This window comes from Bactrocera oleae, chromosome 3, assembly GCF_042242935.1.
Source record: "Bactrocera oleae isolate idBacOlea1 chromosome 3, idBacOlea1, whole genome shotgun sequence".
Taxonomy (NCBI): domain Eukaryota; kingdom Metazoa; phylum Arthropoda; class Insecta; order Diptera; family Tephritidae; genus Bactrocera; species Bactrocera oleae.
In genome coordinates this window covers 88,589,251-88,606,732 of record NC_091537.1, presented here as the reverse complement: position 1 = coordinate 88,606,732, position 17,482 = coordinate 88,589,251, and the positions used below count along the sequence as shown (strand labels likewise).

General features: G+C 33.1%; 1 protein-coding gene across 5 annotated transcripts in view; it reads right to left on the bottom strand.

Annotated features, from left to right (window-relative positions):
* stai (stathmin) overlaps positions 1 to 17,482 on the bottom strand; it is a 174,413-nt gene that overhangs the window by 12,750 nt on the left and 144,181 nt on the right. Inside the window, exon 1 of one of the 5 annotated variants that reach the window (XM_036359860.2) lies at positions 17,054 to 17,151. The exons of the other annotated variants lie outside the window; for them this stretch is intronic. Within the exon in view, the coding sequence (XP_036215753.1) occupies positions 17,054 to 17,075 (22 nt within the window). The 5' untranslated portion in view covers positions 17,076 to 17,151. Of the gene's footprint in view, positions 1 to 17,053; positions 17,152 to 17,482 lie in introns of those variants that run through there. 5 annotated transcript variants of the gene reach the window in all.

The window sequence follows — 17,482 nt, the reverse complement described above, 5'->3', positions numbered from 1 at the left end:
AGCACGCACTCAACGGCTAGTGTTGGTGAGTGGTACATTGCATTCTGCTCTTTTACAACACTGCATCATACACACATAGTAAAACTATCGTAAATATTTACTTAAGCTAAAAATGCACATTTAACACAATTCGCAATTTACTTAAGTGGCTCGTCGGCATCATCATCATCGGCATCGCTATGAATCCGGTCGGTCGATTTTCTGCTCTCCCCTACTCTATAGTATTACCGGCAAAATGACGTATACAACACAGCATCCATTGGTTTTTCATATTCCTTCACTCCGCTCCATGAAATCACATAACATTCGTCCTTTACACACACTCGCATACGTACATTGTGTTGGTAAAGCACCTTTTCCTGTACTCCATAACATTTGCCGGCTTCTTTGGCATATATAATTTGTTCCGCTCTCTTTCCTTAGTCATTATAACCATTCATTCAACACGTTGTTGCAACAGGACTGCTTTGCTCTACGCAATTTAGCAATGAGACGCTTTTAATTCTCGGCCCTGCACTCTACTATCCGTTTTCCTTCCATTTTCCACTTCATAACCTTTCATGAACATTGTTCATCCATTAGTGAGTAGTATATCTATATATGTACATATGTATGTATTTATGCTGCATATGTATATACTGGTAAGCGTCCCGGGCACAATTTTGTTAGCTTGGTTGGAACCCCATTTAAAGCAGTTAAATGTTAATATTGTAACCACTACTGTAGAGTCAACAATTGCTTTACAAACAAACAGAAATGGCGAAGATGGTTTATGCTAATTGAAGTGTTGTTGTAAGAAGTGATTAAATAGAGATTTCATGGCTTAAGTAATGCAAGTTTATTTGCAAAAGTCGATAATGAATTAACGATGATAAATAAAATCGAAAGACTAATAGCAGAAAAGAGTATAAAAAGATTTAAATCTTCATTTTGATCTGTCAGTTTATATGGCAGCTATATGCCACAGTGTTCTGATTTGGACAATATGTTCAGAGATAGTAGTGTTGTCTTGGCAAATAATCTATATCAAATTTTATGAAGACGTCCTCCCAAATATTAAAGTTTTCCATACAAGAACTTGATTTTGATCGATCTGTTTGCATGACAACTATATTCTGAAGTGGTTCGATATCGGTGGTCCGAAATATCAGCAGCTTCTTGCCGAGAGGAACAATGTGTTCAAAATTTCAGAGATATCTCAAAAACTAAGTACTTAATTTAAGTATATACAGACAGACGGACATGGCAAAAGCAACTCGTCTCGTCACGTTGATTCTGAGTGTCACAAAAGTCGTGTGACCGCTAGTTGTTTGTAAATTTCCAAATCGGAAAATTGAGATTTAAATTTGACATTAATTATCTGCTACAATTCTAAAGTGAATTCTCAACAGCAATTCAACAAAAGTATAAAGTCTGAATAACATTAAACAGACTTTTTGATAACAGTGATTCCGTTAAAATTTTGAGTATTTTAAAATCCAGTAATAGTTTCAAAAAAATAGTACCATTAACAATTGTTGTTGAGAATTCTCACTAGCTGTTGAGAAAGTTGTTATCTCTACTTTTATAAAGAAATTTTGTAATTTTCAACTAGAAAGTGATAGTCTGCAGTCAACTGTTGTTGAGAATTCTCAATAGCTGTTGAGAAATTTGTTAATTTTTTTTCGTTAAGGAATTTTGTATTTTTTCAACTAGAAAGTGATAGTCTTCAGTTTAAACTGCCTATTTCTAATTTTCTAAATTAAGCAATTGTTAAGATCAAATCAAATTTATGCTAGAACGATTTTTTAAACGAAAATATTTTCGATTATTATTGAAAATTATTTAATACTTGGAGTTTTGGAACCAAGAATATTGGTATTAAGCCACTGCTGAGTGGTTTTTGCCTTGTGATGGAGATCTATGCTCTCCATCGAAGAGGGTATTGCTTAATTGCTTTAATATGCCTTCTAAAACATCTTGCTGGTACACTTTTGCCTTAGTTTTAATTCTTTTTTCATACAAGTAGAAGCGAAGAAGGTGTAACGCCTTTACAGCAGACTCCCCACCAAACCATTCCAACAGCTGGGTGGTGGCCACGCTTGGAATAATATATTTTTTCGTCTTTATAAGTTTTTGCGTGGATTTTGTTGTTTTGCTTATTAAAAAATTCTTCAGCAGTGAACATTTTTTTATCTCTAATCTTTAAAAAGGCTACTACTAAAAACGGCCATGAAGTTGACCACGTGCCACTGAAAAAGTCGCTTGCATTTGTTTGAGCCTAATTTGCTTCAAGCGCGTTGTCAGAAGTTGGCTAGTCGAACGACTTTAATGTGAAGATCTTTTAGAATAAGTCTTTATATTAATATGGTCCATAATGTCCATTTTCTTTGACATAATTTTCTCTTTTCTATGTATGTTTGCTTTGTAACAGAATTTATGGCAAGACTAAGTATTTTGCCATTTCCACACAAAAAGTTCATATTTTCACCGTTTTTGGTAATTTTTATGGTCCAATATGACTTCAGAGCAGGCGTAAATATTAACATTTTGGAACCTGGCCAATTTGAATTTTATATTAATACATTAACGTAGAAGAAAAACTTTCTTCATTAAATTTAGCATATCCGAGTTTACTGTTTTTGTTAGGTCCGTTGGCTTGTTCAACAAAGGCTTAATCTTCCACTTCAGTAAGTCAAATTGATTTTAGTTTACTTATTGTATTCTCTACATCTTGACTCTTTCAACAACTAACAAGTGAATTTAATTATTTTAAACAAATCAGTTCGTTCGTGCTTTAAAACTTTGCTTTAAATGAATAATAAACTTAATTAAGCATGTCAGTATAACAGAAATTATGTCACAAGAGAAATCGGCTTGCTTGTTTTTGTTTCTTATTTACATACATATGTAGGTATGTTGCATTTGTTGCTGTTAAATGTTATGCACACAAATTTCTGCTGAATTACTGATGCTGAGCTATATGCCACAAGCCACATGTCGTACATGTATTGCAGGTGTCAATTGATGTCCTTAAATTCAGTGAACAGCACTGCCTTGTCTTACAAGGACAAGAAGGCTAATGTCGATAGTGCTATGTAGATGAATGGCTTGCTAAGTGCAGTACATATTTACTTATCCACATATATCTGATTACACTATTTTATGCACATAAATTGATCTTAAGTTTTTGAATACGTCTCAATTTTCTATTAATATTAAATAAGCCAGTAATTCGGAAAAAAACTTTTACTTGGAGAATTTTGTTACTCAATTTTTAATGCAATTTCATTCGAAGGCTGCAATGTACCCAAAATTTCTTACTAAAACGGTTAATCATTGATCTTTTATGAATATTATTTCAATACAATTCAATCAATTTGTAAAGCAGCTATATGCTATAGTAGTCCGATCTGTATAATTGCTTTGGCAATTGTAGCGTTGCCTTGGACAATAATATATGCAAAATTTTGTGAAGATATCTTGTCAAATAAAATTTTTTTCCAACTTGTATGGCTATGCTAGCGATTGCTATATGCTTTAGTGACCCAATATCGTCGATGCCAACAAATGACGGCTTTCTTGAGGAGAAAAGAACGTGTGCAAACTTTCAGATCGATATCTCGAAAATTAAGAACTGCATATATACCAACGCACATGGCTAATCGCTTCTGCTTGTCATGCTGATCTACATATAATGTATATAGTTCATAGGGTCTCCCGCGTTTCCTTCTGGGTTTTACAAACTTCACGGCAAATTTAATATACCCTCTTCAGGTTTGGTTTTTTAAAAAACAAGTATAAACACGTTTTTTTATCTATTAATGAAACACTATTTTTTGACGGAAAAACATTAACATTACCAAAAAGTGACTAGATAATTTTGTTCAAGCTTCTCAAGGGCTTCTCAAGTAAAAAAAAACGATTCGTACGTAAATTCTGACCGATTCACCGTGTCACAATTTCATGAAAACGCTGGCAGAATTGTATGCAAAAGGTTTCGAATACCCCATATTTTCCGTACTTGGCTGCAACAAATATTTTCGGTTTTCAGATCTTAAGAAAATGCTCGTTGAAAGAAATTTGGCAACATAGCAAAAAGTATCCTGAGGCAAAAAGTATATTAAGGCCTATTTAAAACCACAGCACATCGTACTACAAAAATGGTATCGAAAAGTTGAAAAAGCGATATGATAGGTGTATCGCCTTCAGTAGTAATTACATACGTCTGCTGGAAATTTTAATTTATTTCGTGGGTTTTCTTTAAAAAAAAAGTACGTAAAAAAGAGTTCGATATTTTCACTAATTCTTATGTTGAATTTCGCACTAATTAAAAGTAAACACATGCATATATGTATGTATAACAAAAATATTTTCATATAAAAACTCGCTATAACTGATACATGTACGTAATTTTTGAATTGAATTTGTACTTTCTAATTGCCTTAATTATAAAAATTATGTTTATGCGCCTGTAGTTATGCTTCGTGTTTTTTTAAATGTTATTTCCTAACTAATAGCTGAAACTTTCACTATGCGAAATAAGAACTATATAAATGTATTTTAGGGTGGACCAAAAAAAAAAACCTTTAATTTTTTCCTAAGAGACCGTGAAAATATCGTCTGAAATGACGAAAAAAAGTTCTGGGTTAGTTTGAGCTCTCAATATTATTATTAACAGGTGGCGCATTGTGATTTTTAATTTAAAATTTAAATAATACAAAAATATTTTCTTATTTCGTTTGGTTGTTTAATGCGTTTGCACAAATTACTGTATACTGATAATTAAAACTTATTCTTGTAGGGAATTTAACGACTTACAAAAAAAACACCGAGCTTTTTTTGCCCACCCTAATGTATATACGCCTGAAAAATAGCACTCATTTTTTCTAAAGTAAATGCTGGCTCAGTCGAAAAAACGGTATTGCACTGTCGAAAAAGAAAATAAAGGATTAGTAAAAAGCGCACTACTAAGCATATGCGCTCTACGCTTAGCTTTACGTAACGACATATGTACATTTATATGTTTGTATGACTTTGGTTTATAAAATTTAATTAAAAGTAAAAGCAGGCTTAAGCTTACCGTTGTGATTCACCATTAAGGCCGGCGACTATGCGCCTTAAACTATGCAATATTTATGTTAGTTCAAGCATTAAATACGCTTTTCTTTATGCAGACAAATGCCAAACACACACAAACGCTTGTATAAATGTATTTGTGTATGTGTGTGTATTTGTAGAATTCAAGCAGACATATTTGCATATGAATGCATCGCGCCATTTACAGCAAATAACGCACAAAAGAAACGCACTCGCTCTTGCACAGCATTTTTCAAACGATATTTTCAATGCAAATAAAAAACGAATAATTTTAAAACGGGTATTTAACTGTACCTTTAATAGATGGGGTTACATGCATACATAGAAATGAGAAAAAACTCATAGAAATGTATGAAAAAACGGGCAGCGTTGGTTTTAATGAAATCGGGATTTATTTTTCTATATCTCATGTAAATTTATGTGTATGTGTATGAATAGCCTGAATGCATATCGCTGAAATTAATGCGTTTTTTCACATTTGCTTAGCTCTCAAATTGCAGGGTGACCCACTTTGTAATGTTCAACAAACCAAAAATTTATACCAACAACAACAATAAATGCCGTTTTATGCGCCAAAGCGATATTAAATGCTGGACATTTATGACGCTGTGCGAAATTTATCGTTTCCTGCTGCGCAAAAGCGCCATTCGGAGCATAAATACTGTCGCCAGCAGCTGCAATGCCTGTTGTTGACTGCTAACTGTGGTCCCTTTGACCAGAAATCAACAGCGAAAACTATGTCACCAATGGTGAAGCGGCCAAATCAGGCCAAACAGCCAACCATTGAAAGAATTCTAAGTTAAGCTTTCTTTAGTCTGGCAATGTGAAAAGCGCTCTTCGAGTGCGCCATTTGAGCTGTGAGAGTGCTGTGCAGCATACACACATACAACACATATTTCTTTGTTGTTATATTCCATGCGCCTTACAAGTGAAATTGGTTTCTTACTGTGTTTGTGGCATATATATTTATCTAGTATATATTTATAAGTGTGCATCACTTTATCTGCGCTTAATTGTGGCAATTGCGTGGAAAATTACCCGCTTAAATGTGATGTTTATGACGCTTTCGAAAATACTCACATTTTCTAGTGGTGTTTACACAAATGTTTTTACGCGAATGGTATTCAACTGTTGAAATGATGGCGTTCAGCTTTAAGTAGATAGTTGGAAATTAAAAACTGTTACAGTCGATTTGCACAAGCTTCATTTGCGAAGAGTTTTTCACCAGCAAAATCATTCGCTCTAGACGGGAAAAGGTAGTAATCACTTCGTACCAGGTCCGGACCATAAGCTGGACGCAGAAGAGCTTCCCAACCTAGTCTCAAAGCTTCTGCCGTGTCACTATCGATATGTGTGACCTGATGTTGTCTTGATGGAAAACATCTCTTGTTGGGCACTTCCGATCGATTGCTTTCTTCAAATCGTATAATTAGTGACAGTTCAGGTCCAAACGTAGTTTTCCCCTATATTCCTCATAGTATTCGATTCCCAGTCAATCCCATGCCAACACATAGCAAAACCTTTCTGACTGTCAATCTTGGCTTGGCCACCGTTTGCGCTCAAAGTGGTTCGTACACAGCTGTTTTCGCTTTGACGTTGTCGTAAGTGACCCATTTTCAATACCACTAACCAGCCTCTTAATTAAAAATTTAGAGGTTGTTTTATAGCTATGGATGATACTTGGATCTACCACCATGATCCTAAATTGAAACAAGAACGTTTGCAGCGGACTGAAGCTGGTTGTTCAGCTCCAAAGCAGATGAAGTCACCACGATCAGCCAAGAAGGTTATGGCATCAATTTTTTGGGATGCAAAAGGATTTTGTTCGATTGATTACTACCTGCAGAAACATAAAAAAATCAACAATATTATTGCTGCTTTTTGGATCAGCTGGATGAAAAAATTCGTGAGAAGAGACCTAGTTTGCAGCCCAAAACAATTCTTTTTCATCAAGACAATGCAACTGCTCACAAAGGTGTTTGAATATCGACAAAATTCAACGAATTAAAGTACGAATTGCTTGAGCATCCGCTGTATTCACAATTTTTGGCTCCCAGCGACTACTACCTCTTTAGAAACCTGAAGCAATTCCTTCGTGGAAAGCGTTTCTCATCGAATGAAGAAGATATTACAGCCGTAGACGGGTATTTTGCAGAGCTTCCGGAAGGTCATTATAGAGTTGCCATAAAATTATTGGAGGATCATTAGAATAAGGGTATTGAAATGCAGGGAAATTATATTGAATAAAAATATATATTTCGTACCAAAAACAGTATTTTTTCATTTCGAGTGCAGAAATTCTTCAACCAACCTGTATATCCTATAGTGATCCGTTATTGAGCAGAAAAGGATGTTTGCAGAATTTCAGACCAATATCTTAAAAACTGAGGACTAGTTCGCATATACACAGCCGGACTGATAGACTCCAACATTTCCTTTTGGGCGTAACAAACTTCGTGGTGAACTTAATATATCCTGCTTAGGGTATTAATATGTAGACTAACAAAGCAGTAACTCATGTGGAAAAGAATAAATCCAGATTTTCATAAATATCAATAAGTAGCAGAACATAAATTTGCAAACTACAAAGAAACCAGTAAACAAATCATTTTATTTCTGTTTGCGATGATATTCATATATACTTGTACGCTCACAAGTTGAATGTGCATATGCTCATAAGTGTATAATTCATTTCAAAGCGTGATTCTTTTCACAGCTGTTTTCTGAAAGCATTGTATTTTGTTTATAAATCTTTTGGAATGGATGCATATACGGAATCACACTTAACGCGCTTGGCATGCTTATTTGAGGTTAAGGAATAACAAACAATGGCATATATTATAATATGTGAATATACATATGTACATCATAAACGTATACATATATGTAAGCATGTGTATTCTTTGCGAATTATTGTACTTTACTTATTCTTCAGTACGTCAGCGCGACAATGGCCCAAGTTTATTTTTCTGCACTATAACCTTCTACACGTGTGATCGGAGTTACATACTTAAAAATGTAGTACTCAGTCAGTCGTCTTCAATTTAATCAGTTGTTTTCAAAACGTGAGAAATAAATTTCGCGCTCACGTGTATTGAATTTCTTTTTTGCTTTTCTTTATTTTTGCCTTTCTTTGAGAGTCTTTAAATGCTAAAACTTTTCAAACAGTTCGTATTTTAAAAGAAATTTATTTATTTTTTTTTTGGCTCGTATTGTTGTAACTACTCGCATTGCTTCAAAGCGATTTAAGTTAAGCATACTTTTAAGCGTTTTATCGCTGCACGTGCTCTAAACTCATATGTGCGCTTTTACTGGTCAAAGCTTGTCTAGCAAAACAAATGATGCCAATCAAGCGGTAGTGCTGCTAGTAAGCTGAGCTAGATTTACTAAAGTTCAAATAGGTTTAATTTGACGTTTTATGGAATTTTCTAGAATTTCTTTTGAATAAATTGATTGCTTAATGTAGGCATGGGTTTTTGTTGTAAATATTCTATGTGTTCCTTTATTAAATTTATTGCTATTTATTTAGAAATTACTAATGCATGATAACTTTCATTGATTTTGCTCGTTTTCTGGCAGTATTTATTTATTATCTTATTTTTTTGATTACTTTTGATTTATTACAAAGGCGAATCTTCCTTTTAATTTAAATCCTTACTAAGACCTACCCCAATCTTCTTTTAAATTTTATATACTGAATATAGGTACATCTGAGAAGGTTTCTAGTTCTTGTTTAAAACCTTTATATGGTCTCAAAAATTTAATGGCGCGTTCCACAGAACTAATGTTTAATATAGTTACAGAAACAGAGCGCCAATTTTGGTTTCGTCGATTGTGTTCCGGTAATATTGATGTGAAAAATGTACCACACTTTGGAAACCCAGTTATCGAAAATATATAAAATAATGGAAATCATCGAGCCCAACCGTCATGACACCTGATTTTACTGATAAAAAGATCGCGGAAAGAGAAGCCTGTGAAAATCGTCTCTCCCATTTTTGTTTTTAAATATGGACGAGAGTTTTTGCGAGAGTGGCAATATGAAATTACAATACCTTTGAATATGGGAATAACTTATTATATAGTGCATATTTGATCTATATCGGATCCTTTAACCATACTTAAAAATAATTGTCAATTTAATGCAAAAATAATGGAGTTATTTTTACTAGACCTTACATGAATTAATTTATTATACATTAAATGGCTGTGCAATTTACAGTTTCGCGTGCCCACATTCTATGAATACTCAGCGGATTTATAGCTTCAAATAATTTTAATAACTGAATTTTAATAACTGAAATGCAAATTTAAAAATGATAAATCGATTATTAAATGGCGCTAAAGTTATATGCAACCCTCGCCCACAATTACTGTTAAATAAACGTAAATATGTATATATGTAGGTTTCAGAATAAAAGAACTTTAATAAAGTGGTTGTAAAAAGCATGTAAGACCACAAAAAATATGGAAACGATACGACTGCTTCAAAGCAAGTGAAACACGCCCCTGAGTCGGCTGGTGTTGGCGGGTATCGCAATTAAAATGGCATAAAAAATCAACAAAACGTTGTAACATGCACAGTTATATATATACAAAGGATGGGTAAAAAATATTTATATATTTTTTCCATAACTAACGTGAAAATATCGTCTGAAATGAATATCTACGAATTTATCGAATAAAAAGAACAAAAATGATTTCTGAAGATATTATGTTGTAGAAAAATATAAAAATTTTTAAAATAATTTTTTACGATCTATGCCTTCGGCTTTGACTTCAAATAACTTTTGAACGAGACGAATTAGCATAAAGTCATATTGAACCTTTTTAAGATCACTAAATTCCTTGCAAGATAAAGTTTTCACTTTTACTATACCACAATTTGTTCAAATGCATTAAATATCTTAACAAATTAAGAAAATATACTTGATATTTATATGGGAAATCAAATATCACCATGCGTCACCAGTTAATATTATTATTCAAACTATACCAGACCCTTTTTCGTCATTTCGGACGATATTTTCACCGTATCTAAGGAAAAAAATCAAGTTTTTTTTGGCACACCCTAATAAATACGTATAAATTAATATATGGGCTGAAAGAAAATTTATATGAACGCACCGACTTTACGCTCCGAAAGCGTACGCCCACATTTGACGAGAAGATTGATGTCATTGTCATTAAAATAACAAAAGTAAAATCGAGGCGGCAAAAGAAGGGTTGCCAACATGCATACTTTACTGGTGGCGGAGTTTTTTGTGTTATGCTGCTGCTTTTTTGCACACCAAGTGCGCTCGTTTGTTGATAGCTGTCAACAATTTTATTTTTATACTTTTGTAATTCGGTATTAACACTTGACATATGAATGACACTACTGTACAGTTATATTCAACGTATTGTATGTATGTGATTGCTTTGGAGTATGAAATTGCTGGTTGTTGCGTAATGCATTTGCTACTGTCATTTGTAGCTGACAGTGGAGTTTCGAGTGGCTTAATACATGACGACGGCTGTTTGCTGTTTGTGAGCCTTTTACTTCTGTATGTGTGCGTGTGTGTGTGCTCGTAGTTGGAAAGATGCAAAGATTAATGCAATAAATCTGTGTAATGCCAAATTGTCAGGAGACATGAAATGTGAAGGAGAGATGATGATCATGCTGAAAATGATAAATGATTTCGAATGCAGGCATTTTATGCGCATTAAATTTGGCTTACGCTGATGTAAGCAACTCTGTGCTTCTGTGCGGTTATATGCGTGTGCGTGTGTGTGTGCTTTAATAGCTTGAATAATGAGATAATAATTTTCTACAACATGAGAAGTAAGTTTAGGAAATATACACACTCATAATCGGATATTAATACACTTCTGAAGCTGCAATGCTAAACTTCAAAAATTTTGAAGGCATCATTTTTGAGGTGATCGGGGTTAAAAAAAAACTATATAATTGTTGTGTGACTTCAGAAATGGTTTAAAGTGGCACTGAAAATAAATTTTTTGTAATGTTTGGACATATTTTCGACTGAAGTGCGTATTCTTCCGGTTATCTCACTTAAATAACTACATTTATTTTCTCTACATAAAAGGAAAGGCAAGGAAAACTACATAAATATTTCAACTCTCAATTCGACAAAGAACAAAGACCTAATGGACCTTCTCCTTCTATGATAAAAAAGTATGTGAGTATATAACTATATTCGTGCAGCTTGCAAAGAAATCGTGTAACGTGATTATTATTCCGTTGTACCAATATTCCGCACAGGTTTTGGAAAGCTACTGCTTTTATGCCTGAAAAGATGTTTTTGCGGGAAATTCTTCCTCATAACATTTATATGAAAAAAAACTTAGCCGAAACTCATCGCATTTTGGGTCCAAGCTGAATGAAAGTTAACATGTTCTAGTTGTGCAAATGTGCCAAATGTCGTTTGCACTTCTTAAAAGTGGTGATTTTGGCTTGAAAGGCGAAGATTGTTCTGCCGTTTTTCCATCGGATTGTAACTGATGTTAAAAAATGGATGCATTGCCACAACCCTAAACATAAAAAATCATATGTGAAACCAGGACAACCAGCCAAGGCATCGGTAAAGTCGAATATCCATAACGCCAAGGTAATGCTCTGCATCTCTGTTGCCGAAAAATAGTCAGAATTTCGATTAGACATGAGGCAATAATTTTCCATCATGATAACGCTCGCCCTCATGTTGCAAGTTGGGTTAGTACTCATGTGGGAAATAGTGGTTGCGCAGTTTTGCCTTTTAAAGCCCAGACCCGATCCCTTCTGACTACCATTTTTTCCGATCGACGCCTTCACTGGATTTTGTTTATATAGAACAGTGTCAAAAATTGGCTTGATTCATTGTTGACCGTCCGGCCGGCGTAGTTCTTTTGATTAATTCTATTGTACATTGTTATGGTTAAATAAAAGTTTAAATTTTGAAACAAATACTGCACGAATATAGTTATAAACCTACCTTACTTCTAGTTTAGAGCTGAAATTAGCTGAAACATTCGTAAAGCTTGAAACTATAAATATTGTTATAGAAAGTCCTTATCATCGTCTGTTTTCTTGCATATTTTCTATATTACTCGAGAAGAAATTATTTAATTATGCTTGTGCCTAAAATTTTCCAAAAAAAAAAAAAAAAACTTTACAAAATCAATACTGCGAACAAATATATTCGCTTAAAAGCAAATCACCCAGCAATGAAGCTTCCCTTCGGCGTGCAGTCAGTCAAGCAATTAAATTCTGTAATAATCATAAAAGGATTTTAATTTGCATTTAATTGAATTAAAGCTTGGTTTATGGAATGGCAACAAAACGCTAGCGTTTTGTGCGACCGAGTGTAAGCAAAGTTGATACTCAGCTATTTTGTAACTACATATATATGTATGTATGCATGTATATACTACTATATTCTGCATACATCTGTACATATGAGTAAGTAGAAGCTATGATTATATGTAGTATTAATGAAAACTTTATGGCCATACATATTTGTGTGTGTGTGAAAATGAACATAAGCCGGCAGCAAAAAGTAACGGTGGAAAAGCTCTTGGGAATATATACCATAGACAGACCTGCCATACTTATTTGTATGTATAACAAAAGTGTGTAAGTGTATGTAAATAAATATATAATATATGTGCTGACATCTCAGCTGATATGGCTGTCGTTAGCGCTCAAATGTATGCTACGTATGTAAGCAAAAGTGTCGAGCTTACACACTTGACTTTTGTGCCTTGGTGGCGTTTGCTCGTGTTTTCGGGTAAAGCATACAATTTTCAAAATTTGCAGATACACAAAAGTTTCCGGTTGTCAATTAGAACATACTTTTCACTGCTTGCAATAGCACATATATAATATTTCGGCACTTGCAAGTAGATATAGAGACACACATACACATGTTGTTGAGCATTTGCCAAAAGCGACCAGCGCACATTTGCTCTGACTCCTTCCTGTCTCATCAGCAGGCAAACGTTGCAAATTTATTATGCGAAAATTAAATTAACCTCATCAACAACCTGGTACAAGGCGGAGTGAGTCACGAGAAATTCACCCTCCGGTACTGTAAAATGGCGCTATGAGTCATTGATGTTGTGCTGGAGGACTTTCTACGTTGGCACGCCTAAAAGCATGCTGCTGCAGAGAAATTATATTATCTACACGCTTGTTATGCCGCACGAAATCAATGTGTAATGCAGAAATAGAAATATCCGGGCACAACTGTATGTGTATTAGTTAGTATATGGAATTATTTAAGTGGGTTTGTGAAGAGATAAGATGAATTTTGAATTCGTTAATGCATTGTGAAGACAAATTTCAAACAGAGGCAAAGAAATCGAAAGAAATCAAGAGCAAGTGAACTCCCTTAGGCATTACAAATCACAAAAGTAATAATTTTATGTATTTTCTTCAGCTATCGTGTGACATATCGATAGAGTAATATCATTAAAAAAAATGTATAGATATATTAAAAAAAATAATAATAAAGTAAATTTGAAAAAATAGTTAAATTTTTAATTAAATAAATTTGAAATGAAATGGTTAGTTTAATCAAACAATTTGTAAAAATTAATAAAATAAGTAATAGAAAAATTAATATTAAAAAAATAGTTAATTTATTCAAAAAATCTATAAAAATTAAAAAAAAAAATATGAAAAAAAAAATTTGTTAAACAAAAAAAAATAATAATAATTAAACTAATTTATAAAAATATGTTTTAAATATACAATTTAGTTCATATTGTATAGACCTTAATAAATGTATGAAATGCCTAACAAAAATTTACCACATTTACAAAATTAAAAAAAGTAAAATTAAATTTATAATAATCGCTACAAATTTAATTTTACTTTAATAAGGTCTACGTAACGTATTTAGAATAACGATAACTTCACCGAAGCTATAATACTCTTCACAAGTGCATTTCTCAAAGCATAAAAGGGTATAAACATATCTTTACCATGATTTTGATCGGTCGATTGAAAAGGCAGCAATTGTATATATGCTATAGCTGTCCGATCTGAACAATTTACTTGGAGATTGTACCGTTATATTAGACAATAATCTGTTTCAAATTTCGTGAAGATAATTTATCAAACAAAAAAGTTTTACATACAAGGACTTCATTTCGACAGGTCAGTTTGTATGACAGCTATAGCATATGGTGGCCCGACTTGAACAATTTGTTCCGAGATTGTAGCACTGTATTATAACCTAAGTTAAATTTGATGAAGATATCTTGTCCAATAATCAAGTTTTCGATACAAGTACTTGATTTTGATAGGTCAGTCCGTATGACAGCTATGTTATATGCCATAGTGAATCGATTTGAACAATTTGTTCGGAGATTATAGCGTTGCTTCCGACAAAAGTCTATGTCAAATGATATCTTGTCCAATAAAGAAGTTGTCCATACCAGGATGTGAATGAAATACAAAAAATAATATTAATTCCTTCTTTCCTTTGAATATCCCCAATTTCCTCTAAATATTATGCAAAAACTTGCTGCGAATTATTTTTTATAGCTATTGCTAATTGCTGGTTAGTTAGCGTCTATTTACTATTTCATTTCATTTACGACTACTGTAGCACGCGCAATTAGCAGTCAAGAGCCACTGCTCTACATAATCTCTGGGGTGTTATGAAGCATAAATGTCAACGCTGCTGGCTGGAACTGGCCAAAGGGTGTGGACATGCCAATATTCAGGAACATACATGCATATTCATATACCATATACTTCGTGTTAAATTTTTGTATACTATTTCAAGTGATGGGTAGAGGCCAATTTAGTCAGCACACATGCGTACGTATGTATGCATGCGTTTGGTGTTGCATATTAACTTTGCTGTTTAAAAAATTATTTATTTTTATTACTAATGGATGGTGAAAGTATTTTAATCATGATAAATGCAAGAATGACTATGCAAAAAGAAATATGAATGGATGTGCTTTAGAATTTACATGTATGTACATACCATACAGATATCTATATATATATATATATATATACCTACATATACAATATAATCAATGTGTATTTCAGTATTGAATTTCATTTACATAATTGCAGGCATGTTTACGCTAAAGGGGAACGCTCGCTTTAGTTTTCATGTTTAAATTTTGCTTTAGGGTTGCCATGTGGCTTGCGTATGTTTTTCTGAAAAAACGATGGCTTCACTTTATAAGTTTATGAAAAAACTTTTTGTAAGTTCGACTTCAAATAAAAGTATATTGCATAAAAAATTATTTCTAGTGGAAGACATTTTATTAAATTAAACTTCAAAATGGCTCTAAACGCCCAATTTTTGACGCGATGCCTGTCAACTATGTAAAGTACCCCAAAATAGCTTTTTCTTTTACCTTTCATCACATTAAAACAGTTAGGTATCCTACTACAGAAGATGAATGATGGTATGATCCTAATATATATTATTCATAATGTTTACATCGCACACAGAAAGCCTCGTATTGGAATTATGAAATTTTAGAGGCTACAAAGGCTCTACACGCTGGAAATATTATATTACTGGTCTTTCAAACATTTAATTATTAATTTATTATTTTGATCATAAATTCAAATTCTAATTGTTTTCAAGAAACATGTTTAAACTAATAATCAAAAGTCATAGTAATTGCAAATGTTTTGATAAATTGTTTCATTTTTGAAACTATACATCAATGCTTGGAAACGCTTATATTCGAAACATAATTAAAAACATTTTCATTACTAAGACTTTACTGCTTAAATCTGAGCCAACTACTAGTATTTTTGGCCATTGAAATCGGAGTGATAATTTGTATGCCCCACGTAGGGTATGTGAAGTTTGCCAGGAGTTTTAAACATCCAGAAAAATACGTTGCTGACCCCATGAAGTACATAAATTCTAAGCGTGGCGAGCTGAGTGTTTTTAGCAAAGTCCGTCTGTCTGTCTATATGCGAACTAGTCCTTCAGTTTTTCCATCTGAACTTTTGCACACATTTTTTTCTTCCTAAATAGCTGTTCGTTTGTCGAAACCACCAATACCGGTCCACTATAGCTTATAGCTGTCATACAAACTGGCCGATCAAAGTCAACTCCTTGTAAGGAAAACATTTTTATTTGGCAAGATATCTTCACGAAATTTGGCATGGAATATTGTCTGAGACAGTGCTACAACTTCCAAACAACTCGCTCAGATCCGATTACTATAGCATATGGCTGTCATACAAATAGATCGATTAAAATTAAACCTTTTTTTTCAATAAGATATCTTAGTGAAATTTGGCATATATTATTGTTCAAAGCAAAGCTACAATCTCCGCATTAATTGTTCAGATCGGACCACTTATAGCATATACATAGGTAGCTGCCATACAAACTGGACACTCACAATCAGAAAAGGATATTTTTATACCATTTCATGCTATAAGAAATGCACCTGTGCAGGGTATTATAGCTTATAGTTTTTTTTTTGTTGTTTTTTAATAAATTTTAAAACATTGGCAACTCTGTTAGTAATATTATAATCAAAAATGTATGTAGGTGCTAGCATGGTAGCAGAGATATGTTGAATATAATGAATATAATTCTTTGAAAATTATATTTTTCTCAAGCGGTCATTATATTTTCAAACTGTTCCAAGTATTGAGTACATATCCTAAATTCTCCCTTAACTCGACCTAAGCAGCTCTTTCAATCAATCAAAGTTACATTTAATTTAATATATCATAACTAAATAGCATAATTATGAATTCAATTGAAAAATATAAGCGCGTTGAATTCAATGAAATATAATTTCATAGAGTTTGCGTAATTGGCAAAATATTAATAACTATAAAATATTCATAACTTTGTTTTTATTTACAGCCTACACTCCATTTAAAATTTATTTTTTATTAATTACCTTTTTATGATTTTTAAATTTTTTTTATTTAAATTTTTACTTTTATAAACAAAAAAATAATTGTTTACACTAAATTACTTACACGTAGAGTGTATAGCCACCATTATGTATGTAGTTTTAGTGGTAGTGGTGGTAACACAATATTACAGGCAGTGTAGGACGGTATAGAAATGCAACGCAATGCAGCGAAATGCAAAAGTCTAGTTTGCACTTCTTTCAAAACTAAACTAATATTATGTAAAATGTTTTTTTATTATTTTCGAATAAAAATTGTTTAAAGTCACAAGCCACTTAGCGAGTTGAAAATTCCTACACAACACACTTGAATGGGCAAGAGATCACACCGGAATGCTGAAACAGACTGCTACCGAAACGAACACAACACCATCTGACGGACGGTTGCAAAACAAACTGCGGCGGCGTTGACAAAATATGTGGCAAACAACATAACGATGGCGAAGCGAAAACAACAACAACAACAGCAGTAACGGCAGCAGTGCGACAATGGCAA